Below are 13,053 nucleotides of genomic sequence, written 5' to 3' on the forward strand. Positions count from 1 at the left end.
TTTTAACTACTTAGGCTATCGCTAGTTTGAATCGATCAAAAGAACCTTGATTTGAATGTTTAGGGATTGAGATGTTCAGAATTTTGGTTGTATGATTTGTTCTAGAGGTGTGATAGGGTTTCTACGACGGATACCGGTCCAAAACTCATTTTGGCTCTACTTTCCTGTAAAACAGTCTCCATATGAATTGTTTTATGCTTTGCTTCCTAGTCTTCACTGTGATCCACATAGAGTTTAGTCGCAAGATGTTGAGAACGAACTACGGTATCTGGAATGATCTCCACAATTGTACTTTTTATTACTTAATGTGCTTAAGTCACTCGTATCTTCCTTTGTAGAGATTTAGGTGAACCTGTTATTTTTTTCTGAGCTATGTAATGTATCATTTTGGACATTTTTCTTTTGTATTCATTTTTGTCATTAATGAAACATTCATTGACTTTCTCGAAAAAAAAAGACGTTTTTTCTCCTTAAATTGCAAAAAAAATTACAAAAAAATATATATTTCTTCCGTTAAAATTAAGATACTATACCCCACTGTACATGGAATTATTCTTTTCGTATTGCTATATTGACTGACCCAACTTAACAATTCCCATCTTATTAGAAAAAAAAAACTCAATAATTCCCATTTGCCTATTTAAATCAAGACAGTCATATCCTTCCTCACCTAATTTTTGAATAAAAAAAAGGAATAAAGAAGTGAATGTATTTTTAGAAAAATGCCATTAAAATTCAACCCAGCTAAGGCCCCCATGTGCATTCTCCTGTCTGTTCGGTCAATCCCTTGATTGGCTCTGCAAGCAAAACTGCTTCAAAATTCCAACAACCAAAATTTATCATTTTCTTTCTTTTAATATTCGTTAACTGTATATATTCTAATATGACATACGCATTTCCTACTTTCAGTTTAAGTGTATATCCTACCATCCGTGACGAAGAGTACTAGATACTTGAACTAAAATACCAAAAACTTGAAGTGAAAATACATCACTGTGACTTAAATCTTGAATTTATCAATGGGTCCAAATAAATCATGTTCAAGCTAGATCGGCTTATTGAGAGATAAAACTCTATGAATAGTGAATTTTTTTCTCAACTCATAACATTCGAATCCGAGACCTTATTTCAGAAATGTAAATGTTGAACTACTCGAACCAATCCACATTAATTTGTTAGTTATTGACAAACAACCTCTTGAACTGTACCTCTTGAATAATGTCCCCAAAAATTTTCCCCCTTTTTTTTTTCCCTTTTCCGGATTAATAATCTATTGGTTTGCAAAAAACAACAAGAGACAAAAGGCCATTTTGTTAGTTACCAAAAACCAAAATATAATGTAGGAAAATCATGCTGGAGAATGGGCCTACCATGTGTGTTGTGGATTTGGAAAGTTCAAGAGAATAGCCATAGAAAATGATGGCCTTCCCTTCCCTTGGGCCAAGACAGACGACTTTAATTGAGTGAGGTAAAGGTCCCACAGTTTCTTTCACCGTCCGATATTTCATTTCCTCTTCAGTTCTTTCGGGACTGTGAGTGAAATCGGAAGTGGACAACTCATTAATGTGATTGGTCGATACGGTAACGAATTTTCATGTGAGGTACTACTCATGGAACAGAAACTCGAACTTTTCAATTGGACTCATAGTTCGAATTGATAAAATATTCGAGGTTTAAGTAACATTTTGGCCTCTATTTGGATTGAGAGAGACAGCGAGAGAGAAACAGAACGGGAGGCAAAATTGTATGAAAGTTTCAGAAAATTCTATACAACCTCACTTTTCCTCTCCTCTCTTTCTTCGTTTTCTCTCATATTCAAACAAGCTCTTAAAGTAAAAATAAGTTCAAAAAAACGGTACGCAATTAACCAAATATATAGCGCTTTAGCTAGGAAATGGATCCCTGCAACTGTGGGATTTCTGCGTTCTTCTCTTACTTTTGTCGTTGTTTGTTATTTTCAAGATTTTCTATGATTGTTTGGGGTCTTTCCCTCGCTTTTTCGATTGAAAAAGATCTTTGATTTTTCCAGAAGGATTTACTATGGGAAATATTAATATGAAAAACGAAGAATGGCAGTGCAGTGGATGTTAGTTTTTGTGTCCTCTCAGCTCCCTTTCCCTCCTTTTTCCACAAATCCAAATGAAAAGTAAGTTGTCTAGAAAATCTAATGGAATTCATTATTTAGTTTTGTTTTTCACTGGCTCAAAGTAGGGACGACTGACTATAGCTATAGGGGTGAACAGAAAAAAGATAAATAGTTGAGGTTGAAAGTTATTCAGCGTGCTAGTACTTAAAAGAGAAATGTCGAAATATAATTATTGATTCTTAAAAACTGTTAGGTATTTATTATGATATTTTTTTTTAATTGATGATATTAAAATTAATATATAATAGGTGTTTCGAATATTACTTTTGCGGTTGCTAAAAGATTTTAAAATAACTTATGCTTCATTTGGTTTTAGAATTTTTTTTTACTCTACTTCACTTAACTCTATTTATTTTCAATTCAATAATACAATTATTACTTTTTTTTCTTTAATTTTTTAACAGTTCAATTCAATTTTTAATACTAAATTCTCTCAACTATTCATTACTTTTTTCACAATTCAACAACACAATCATTACTTTCTCTCAACTATTCATTATTTTTTGTCACTTTTTTCATGATTCAACAATACAATCATAATTTTTTTATTTTCTCCATCCACCTTATTATTACAACTCAATTAAATATATATATATATATACATAGTTAGAATGACTCAACTTCATTTCCAAATAACCCCTTAATAAGTACATCAATAATATAAACTATTAATAAGTAATCGACTTAGCTCAGAAATCGTTATTGATAATATGTTAATTTAAAAATTACAAATATATAATAAAATATTTAAATTGAAATAAGACAAGTCGTGTAACAAAGAATTGCTAAATAAACTATATGACCTAATAAATATAAACTCTCCGGTGTTCTAATAATTATAAATAAAGTTCATTTATTCAGCAAGCTACTAATAATAACGGCGCTAATAGCTGCCATTTCATCTATTTCACTAAAAGAACTGGTATTATCAAGAGAATTACATCATCTTCAATCTAACCCGTTTGGCTTTACAATTAAGTTTTTAAAATTTTAACTCTAACTTTAATTCTACTCACTACACAACAAAAATCAAGAAGACAATTATTACTTTTCCCTTTTTCTTCAATTTTTTAACCATTTAATTCAATTTTTAATACTAAATTCTCTCAACTATCCATTATTTTTTTACAATTCAACAACATAATCGTTACTTTCTCTCAACTATTCATTATTTTTTCACACTTCTTCTCGTAATCCAACAATACAATCATTACAATGCAATTAAAATCAAAACTCAACTCTACTTAACTCTAAGGCCAAACACGTCAAATTGGAATTTTCATCCTATCTACGAAATTAGGATCATTTTGCTAATGAATACAATTGGAATATTAATATGAACTATGTAGTAGAGGATGTACTTGTGAAGAAATCAACGAGATAAGTAGCTCGTGGGAGTGCGCTTGATGGCAGCTCTATGCAATCTTGATGAGGTATCGGTAGAAAGGATGAAAAGCTTAGGATTAATAAAAGAAGTTAAGTGTGAAGGTGGAATTTAACAAAGGTAGAGGATCAAAATGGGAAAATTATTGAACATAAATACCATGGTGAATGACCGTGGTTTGTAAAAGCGGCATTTTTTTTTTGTTGAATTAAAAGCAACAGTTTGGCTGCTGACGGATTTCCACGGTGGGAACGAATGGCCGTTGAAAAAGCAAAATCGAAAGCAGCCCCAAACACTGCTTGTTGCGTTTTGCTTTTTTCAAAATGATGATTGAGAGATGGAAACGCTCTCCCAGACCAAAAAATTCCTACTTGATAATGATGTGATGAGAAAAAATCAATAAAATTACTTCAATTAAGAAAATTTATCACAATTAATCGAGTGATTAGCATTTATTATTTAATTTATTATAATTTAATTGATTTTTTCTCATGGCATATGGCGAGATAAGATCACCCAATAATTTTTCTTTCTAAATGAAATTCAAATATATATTTGATAACACATTAATTACTTTAATTAAAATTTTCAGCATTAATTTGATTTAGTTTGTTTGTTAAACAAAAACAATGACTTCAGTTAATAGATTTATGTCAAAGGAGCACTTAAGTGGGACCTACTCTCTGTTTTTTTTTTAAAGAACTGCTCAATTGGGGCCTTTTTATCATATTTGCAGCATGGTGACCCTCAAATTTTACGTAATTTACAAATCAGTACAGAGAAAGGGAGAGAGAAAAAAGGGCTATTAGGGAAATGAGAAATTATTGGATGATTCTACCTCGCCACATGGCATAAGGAAATACTAATCAAATTGCACAAAACTAGAGATTTTATGCTAATTACTCGAATAATTGCCTTAATTATTCTTCATTAAAAAAATTTTATTGGTTCTTTCTCATCATGTTATTTGAGGTAAGATCATCCAAAATTTTTTCAGGGTGAAGAGGGCCGCGGTGTCCCCTGACGTCGGCCACCACTATCCTAACCGAGGTTACAAATAGGCAACAACGTTATAGGTCATTGACGACCTTACCTTGGCTGTGATGGCTGAGATTGGAGCCACCATTTCTCAGTCATCTCTCTCTCTTTTCAATTCCTTCAATGTCAGACTCCACCGTCCTCTTTCTCTTAGATCTGATCTGCCTTTTTTTTTTTAAGTTTCTAGAAAAAAATATAAATTAAAGTTGAAAGAATGAAAATTGTGAAAGCTTTTTTTTCATTAAGCTCATTCGTAGGAAATTTTTATGGTGGGTTACATGTTATACTACTGATGTTCATAATCACAAATATAAGTTGTAGTCGTAGATGAAATTCCATCTCGATTTTCATTAATTTGAAAGGATACTAAAAATACACTTGAACCATTCCGCGCCATAATTTGTGATTTTTTTTATAAATAATTTTCCTATGGTAAATATTTAGGCTATATTTGGTTTCACAAAAAATTTTAATTCTATTCCACTTAACTCAACTTATCTTCAATTCACACAATTATTAGTTTTCTATTTTTTTCAATTTTTTTAACCATTCAATTCAACTTTTGATACTAAATTCTCTCGATTATTCATTATTTTTTCACACCTTTTCTCATAATTCAACAACACAATCATTATAAATCAATTAAAACTAAAACTCAATTCTACTCAATTTTAAAACCAAACACAATCTTATATAAACTTAGAAGAGATTTCTATGATAGCTACTAGGGAGGAGGGCAGTGGGACTTTTTTATTATAATGGACGAAAATTGTGAAGGGAATATATACAATATGTTTTTGCAATAAATTCGTTTCAGAAATGGTGAAGGTGGTTATAATAACTTTTGTATATTAGTAAACATATTAATACATACAATAATATTGCTTGATTTTAGAACTGGGACACCCCATGGCCGCTCTTGCCTAATAATTTAGAATTGATATGATGACATCCAAAAAAAAATAAAATCAAAAGAAAATGTAGTGCAGTGGCGTACGCCTTCGCTTAGTAACTAAGATGTTCGATACTTATTAGATCACCCGTGTTCCTTTATTAACTATTAAGATTTCTATTTCATTATAATAGACTCGTATGCTTCCTATATAATAGGAAAAAAATTTGATAGAATGACAGATTATCAAAAGAAAAAAGAGGGAGGGAGAGAGGGGACATGGTAAAGAAGCTGGCCAACTTCTTTGGCATAAATCTGGGTACTTAAAATCGGCAAGATTTCGTACAACTTTATCATATCGTATTTCCTTTTTAAAGTCTAGGACTGCAGAAAAATATGCCAATTGAAAAACGGATCTATATATTATATGTAAGGGAATTTAGAACACCAACTCAAAACAATCCTTTTCTTAATTAATATATATACATGGTAATTTGTCCCATTGCGACATCATAAATAGTAAGAATTTGCTAGATATTCATTTCCCTTGTCGAATTCGAGAATTTCCTTTTGTATTCTCGCGTGCCATTACCTTATTGGGCCATAAGAAAAAGAAATTGATGCTTATCAAAAATTTTGGGTGTTCTTATCTAATTATGTGATGTGAGGAAACGATAGTTAAGTATCAATAAATAAGCAAATGCACACTAATAACACGAATAATTGTCATAATTATGTTGACTTGACGAATCACATTAGTTTTTACCTATCCTTTTATTATAAGAAAGGTTCATTCAAGATTTTCTCCATATCCTTTTAACATTATAAAAGACAAATTTTAATAGTTAAATTTCATCACGTGAGATGCGAAAGTGTCAAAATTAAGTTACAGCAAATGACATGTGAGTATTAATGGTTCATAAAGTTGCCATATATCAATATAAAAAGCAGGTTCTGTTTGGTTCTAGAGTTGAATAAAGTTGAGTTTTGGTTTTAATTAATTTGTAATGATTGTGTTATTGAACTATGAGAAAAAATGTAAAAAAGTAACGAATAATTGAGAAAAACTAATGATTGTATTGTTGAATTGTGGAAAAGTAATAAATAGTTGAGTGAATTTAGTATTGAAAATTGAATTGAATAGTTAAAAACAATGAAGAAAAAACGAAAAAAAATAATAATTGTATTATTAAATTAAAAATAAGTAGAGTAGAATTAAAAAAAAAATTTGTAACCAAACAGATGCTACTATTTTTCCTCCTCAATCATCATTTGAAATTTTTTCATAGAAGAGATATGCACTCCCTCTGACTGTTCGTACCTACATGTGCATGCCCATACCTCTAAAACAACCAAAAGGCATTTATTAACGTGAAAGAGTAGGAGGAGGTCAAGTTGCATTCGAGGATATATCGTGTTCGAGAATGCATATTGTTGGAGCAATCATGAGAAGTTTTTACTCGGTACAATGTCTTCCTGCATTGCCAATAAGATTGATTCACAATATGGTCATTACTCGATAAAAATTAGTCACGGATGATATCTTGTTTTGACATCTATAAAATTTCTGTATTGATCATAAAAGCCATATTACATAGAAGTCGACATAGTGAATTTGGAAAATGACTACTAAATACTCCTTCTCTCTCCACGAAAAATAGATAAGACTTTATTTGAAACTCACTAGGAAGTATTTTATTGTTATGGCAATTACAAATTAGCTGCCATAATAAGCAATATGTAGCATTGAATTTGAGCCCATATTAAGAGAGGAGGTGCATTAGTAGGCCCAGAAGTGAATTTGCTTTTTTTGTTTAGCTTGGCATCGGCTTATTCGCCAAGAATGATTGGAATAGAATGAATGCTTGCCGAGGTCGAAGGAGTGGGACCTGGTGCCCTGCCCCTGTCACGGTCACGAAGGTCAGCCCCTTGTATATTTGGCTCCATCCACCAACCTATACCATGGGAAAGCCGAAAAATGAAACTCAGATATGAGAAAATTTCTTGTCAGGTCGGGATTCTATAGAAATTCAATGGTATATTTCTTTCGGTTTTGGAAAACTAGGAAAAGATTTTCTGGCTTTCCATGTTTCCCTCTTATGGAAGACCAGAAAAGGCAGGAAAAACTTGTTGATTTGCATCACGGAGTATGCATTTGATCATAAGAAGTCTAGTAGAGTGCCAATTCAACTCGGGCTTTATTTACAAGAAAAGAGGAAACCCGAACACATGAAACATGCAGTTCTTGTGGTAGGAGGAAATCGTATTTATCAAAAGTTGAAATCCTGAAAGGAAGTGTATGCGTTTATTATATACGTATAAGTTTGTGCGTCATGAAGGAACATCACTGTGACTGACCTTTCCATTATCATACCAAGGATACCAGTTGGTCAGAGTCGGAAGCTTCAGGGCATCAATGGAGTATCGACTTGCAGTAAGGGGAACTACAGCATCAGTGTCGCCACTGTAAGAGAAAGTTCCAATCAGATATCAGAAAGATGACAAGTCGCCTATAATAATCTTTTCAGCAGCAGCAAAAACTTGCCTGAAGAGCCACACTCTGATGCCTGCAGGTATGAGTTCTTTGTAGATGGGAAGCATCGAGAGCGGAGAATCTCCCCAGTTGCTACTCACTACTTCGCTGCAAGAGTACCAAAAAAAATAAATTATGTTTTCTGTGTGGAAGATTGAGGGAGGAAATGAAGAAACAAAACGTGCCTGCATGTTTCCCATGGGTATGGAATCCCAGTAACATTTGCGTGTAGTGCCTTCTGAACTTCAGGCAAGTTGAAGTAAATGGGAGAGTACGTCTCCGTGCAGGGATCGTAGGGTCTGGACATCCACGGCTGAGTTTAGAAAGCAACAGATGATTGAAATCAGTGAATCGACAGTTCAACTGATTATTAGACATTCTTGGGGTCATCTATAACTGTCGCATGTTTATTGTCAGTGGAATAACATAAAGCAACGTTTTCGAGTTGGAACTTTTTCTAGTTTGCAATGTCGATTGATTGAATCAATGAAGCTACTGTAGCCCGGAATCAATGCCTCTTCTTCTGGAAGCGGAAAATGGAAAAAATAATAAGCTTTTCCCGCTTCTCTTAGGTTTCTGAAGAATAGAACATAATCTTTGGCACTAATTCATCGACAAAAAACTTACATAGTGACCCCTTAAGTTTTGCTTAAGCGAGCCGGTACTGTTGCAAGGCGGAGTGAAGATGCTGTAGAGGTCAATATTCCCCTGCTCGGCGTTAGCGAGAGTAATGGCCTTCGTGCAGTCTGTCGAAGGACGCAGAGAGGAGCTTGAATTGCAAGCAGCCAAGAGAACTTTATAGGTCGAGTCGGAGATCAACCCGTGGGTCCACCAGTGCTCCCAAGTGCCGATGAGGTCATGGTAATCATCAGTAACAGCATTTCCCACCTAAAAAGAAGATGAAGATAAGAAGGGAAGAAAATGCTTTAAACATGTTTTGTTGGTGCATTTTTTTGCCTTTTTTAGCTTTGGGAAATGGGAAAAGAAGACACCTTTTTATGCCTATATAATACTTACCATGAAACCTTTGAAATTGATAACCGGGTTCTGAATCCCTTTGTTTCTCTCATAAACAATTTGAGACAGCTGAGGAACATAATGTCCTGTGACAGATAAAACACTGAAACTCACAGCCTATCCCTTTTCGACATTAAATTGCGAAAAATTCAGTAGGATCATGTTTCGAACCTGCATAACTCTCTCCAGTAATGTAAAAATCTCTGTGCTTGTACTGAGGAAACCTCTCGAACCAGTTTGCCAGGAATATGTATGCGTCTTCAGCTGCAGGTGTTGGGGAATCATTGCGCAGTCTTATTCAAACTTGAAATGATGTTATTATCCTGTAAACAGGCACTGAATTGGAGAATGAAGTGCTTACTTAAAAAAGCTGAAATTCGAACTAACCAGTTCTGTTATCGCCCGCAGTGTACAAATCCGAGGTTGTGTTTGTGTATGAGAAACCGACACCTGCCGGAGATTCGAGGAACAGGATGTTTGCTACTGTTCCGTTAGAGAATAACTCGTCAGTTCAAGCCCATGAATGGTACAGAAATATTGGAAGATGGCATAATTCAACCCAAACTCAAAAATTATATGACATCCGATAAAGTGAAAATCGACATGATCTGACTAAATATTTGTCCAAGTCAATTGCATCCTACGATAACTAAAATTGAAGCATGCACGAAAATGACCACAAAACCGAAAAACTGTAGTACAATGAAGAGGCTTTGCTTACATTTATTCCAAGCATAAGGATTCGAGTAGAGTGTCTTCCCATTGGGCCTAATTCGAAACGGGCCAATCTCCTGGGCTGCTCCTTGCGCAACAGACGAGCAACCAGGGCCCCCACTGAGCCACAGCACGAGGGGTCTCGACGCGGGTTCGCGGCTCGCTGGCGACTCCACCAGCCAGTAGAACAGCGCCCTCCCCGCCTTTTGGTTCACGGTCACGTAGCCCGAGTACTGAGCAAAGTCCACATTCCTGGGCTGGCCGGGCAACTCAGTGATCCTGTCGCTCTCTTGAGCTCCCGAGGAGGAAGACAAGCAGAAGCAATCCGACAGGAGGAGGAACAAGAAGCACAGGCCAAAGACAGAGGAATGACAATGAGAATGCGAGCGAGAGCGACCCATGGATCTGACCAATCAAGAAATGCTGAAACAAGCACTGCCCAGGTGACAAAAATCACGAAAGATTTCTGGGTCTGATACGGATTTATGAACAAGCGTCACGAAATCATCTGGGTTTGGGGAGACTGCGAGCAAAGTTTAAAGCTTTGAGCTGCACTGAGTCCAAGAACAAGAATATCCCCAGCAGATGGCTTACTCAATCTCTTGGGCCTGAGAGGAATTTATAGAACGAAAATTTGGAAGATTCAACATTAAAAACAGAGCTTACTAGCTTAACGTGTCGTGATCGATTCGATACGCAGAACAGTCATAACTAAAGATTCTTCGGAGTAGAAGCGTGGGGAATTGTATTTCTGTACCAGTCATACGGAAATTTCAACAATGTGGGATCCGCAAGTAAGCTAAACGGCCAAATTTGAATCGTCAGTTTTGAAAATCAAAGTTAAAGTCGAAACCTCTCAAATCAAACGAGCCTTAAGGGTTGGAGTGCAGTTCACCATCGTGAGTTGCAAGCATCCGAAGACGTGTGGGGAATTGTCTTTCTCCAGTTGTCCATCGGGAGTTGGGAGCAAAGTGTGAATGAGTTGAACGCCAATAATATGATTGAATAAAAAATCACTTGGTCCGACCCCATGATCCCATCCCCCAATAACCAGAGGCTCTATCTGGATAGCGTCCACCTCCTCCCTTGCCTCCCTATCCAACTCTCCCCTTCTAGAATGCGGCTTCTATTCTATGGACTACCGCCATTGCCCATGCAATGGAATACCCGCCCTCTACTCAAACGATCATATTACTAACACAATCAATCGTATCAACCGCCTGCACAACCGACTTTTTGTGCCTACGCTCCTTTTTTTTTGTTGGTTAGTACTGGTTTCGACTCCTCGATAACATTCGTTGGTTTGTACCGATCAAAAAAGGTTGGTACTTTGATTTGATAGTTTAGTCGGTTTTGATTAGTTAGATTATCGCTAGTTTGAACCGATCTAAGGAACCTCGCTGATTTGATTTAAATGTTTAGGAATTTGACTGTTCGGTATTTTGGCTGTTTAATTTGTTCTAGATGTGTGATATGTAAATTGGCGAATACCGGTCCAAGACTCATTTTGGCTTTACTTTTCTGTGAAACAGTATCTATATGAATTGCTCTATGTTCTGTTTTCTAGTCTTCACTGTGATCCATATAGAGTTTGATCACAAGAAAGGTTGAGAACGTAATACGACATCTAGAATGATCTCTATAATTGTACCTATTATTATTTAATGTGCTTCAGTCACTTATCTCTCCTTTTGTAGATATTTAGATGGACTTTCTATTTTTTCGAGCTTTGTAATGTATCCTTTTGGATATTTTTCTCTTGTATTTGTTTTTGTCATCAATGAAACATTCATTAACTTTTAGGAAGGAAAAAAAAAAGACATTGTTTCTCCTGAAATTGAAATTTTTTTTTACAGAAAAATGTCCTTTTTTTCCGTTAAAATTAAGACACTATACCCCAGTGTACATGGAATTATTCTTTTCGTATTGCTATATTGACTGACCTAACTTAACAATTCCCATCTTATTAAAAAAAAAACTTAACAATTCCCATTTGCCTATATAAATCAAGACAGTCATATCCTTCCTCACCTAATTTTTGAATTAAAAACGGAATAAAGAAGTGAATGTATTTTTTGGAAACAAATAGAAAAATGCCATTAAAATTCAACCCAGCTAAGGCCCCCATATGCAGTCTCCTGTATTTTCGGTCAATCCCTTTATCATTTTGTTTCTTTTAATATTTGTTAACTGTATATATTCTAATATGACATGCGCATTTCCTACTTTCACTTGAAGTATAACACCTTATTTCGAGTATTTAATACTTTTATTATCCGTGATGAAGAGTGCTAGATACTTGAACTAAATTACCAAAGACTTGAAGTGAAAATACTACCACTGTGACTTAAAATCCTTAATCCATGAATGGATCTAGATAAATCTTGTTCGAACTAGATCGGCTCATTGAGAGATAAAACTCTGTTAATCATGAATTTTTTCTCAACTCATAACATTCAAATCCGAGACTTTATTTAAAAAAAATAAACGTTGAATCATTTGAACCAATCCATGTTAATTTGTTAATTATTGACAAACAACCTCTTGAACTATACCTCTTGAATTTTGGCTTTATTTGGATTGTAAGTTAAAAAACTTTAACTTTAACTTTAATTCGACACACTATATAACAAAAATACACATTTTCCAAGTCAAAAATTTTAATTTTAATTTTAACTCAACATACTATACAATAAAAACACACGTTTCCCAAGTCAAATTTATACTATCATCTCATTTGTTATTTTTCACAATTAAAATCAAAGTCAAAATCAAAGTTACTTTAATTCTGAAACCAAACGCACCCTAATGTCCCCAAAAATTTTCCCCCATTTTCCCCCCCTTTTCCGGATTAATAATCCATTGGTTTGCAAAAAACAACAAGAGAGAAAATGCGATTTTGTTAGTTACCAAAATAAAATGTAAGAAAAATCATGTTGGAGAATGGGCCTACCATGTGTGTTGTGGACTTGGAAAAAATAGCCATGGAAAATGACGGCCTTCTCTTGGGCCAAGACACATGACTTTATTTGGGTGAGGTAAAGGTCCCACAGTTTCTTTCGCCCTCCGATATTTCATTTCTTCTTCAGTTCTTTCGGGAATGTGAGTGAAATACGGTAACGAATTCTCATATAAGGGACTACTCATGGAACAGAAACTCGAATTTTTCAATTGGACACATAGTTCGAATTGATAAAATATTCGAGGTTTAAGTAACATTTTGCCCTCTATTTGAATGGAGGGAGATAGAGATAAAGAAAAAAGAATGGGAGGGAAAGTTGTATGAAAGTTTTAGAAAATTCTATACAATCTCCCTTTTCCTCCCCTCT

At 34.7% G+C, this 13,053-nt stretch overlaps 1 protein-coding gene across 1 annotated transcript; it reads right to left on the bottom strand.

Annotated features, from left to right (window-relative positions):
- Positions 1 to 7,002: 7,002 nt before the first annotated feature.
- On the bottom strand, positions 7,003 to 10,379 carry LOC116195971 (serine carboxypeptidase-like 27). Its single transcript, XM_031525438.1, has 9 exons — positions 9,732 to 10,379; positions 9,398 to 9,493; positions 9,182 to 9,274; positions 9,011 to 9,096; positions 8,621 to 8,881; positions 8,179 to 8,306; positions 8,006 to 8,101; positions 7,819 to 7,924; positions 7,003 to 7,415 (listed from the first exon to the last, which is right to left on the bottom strand). The coding sequence occupies exons 1-9, from the start codon at positions 10,123 to 10,125 to the stop codon at positions 7,275 to 7,277; spliced, it is 1,401 nt and encodes a 466-aa protein (XP_031381298.1). The 5' UTR covers positions 10,126 to 10,379; the 3' UTR covers positions 7,003 to 7,274.
- Between the last annotated feature and the right edge of the window lie 2,674 nt (positions 10,380 to 13,053).

The sequence above is a fragment of the Punica granatum genome, chromosome 2 (genome assembly GCF_007655135.1).
Source record: "Punica granatum isolate Tunisia-2019 chromosome 2, ASM765513v2, whole genome shotgun sequence".
In the NCBI taxonomy this organism is placed as follows: domain Eukaryota; kingdom Viridiplantae; phylum Streptophyta; class Magnoliopsida; order Myrtales; family Lythraceae; genus Punica; species Punica granatum.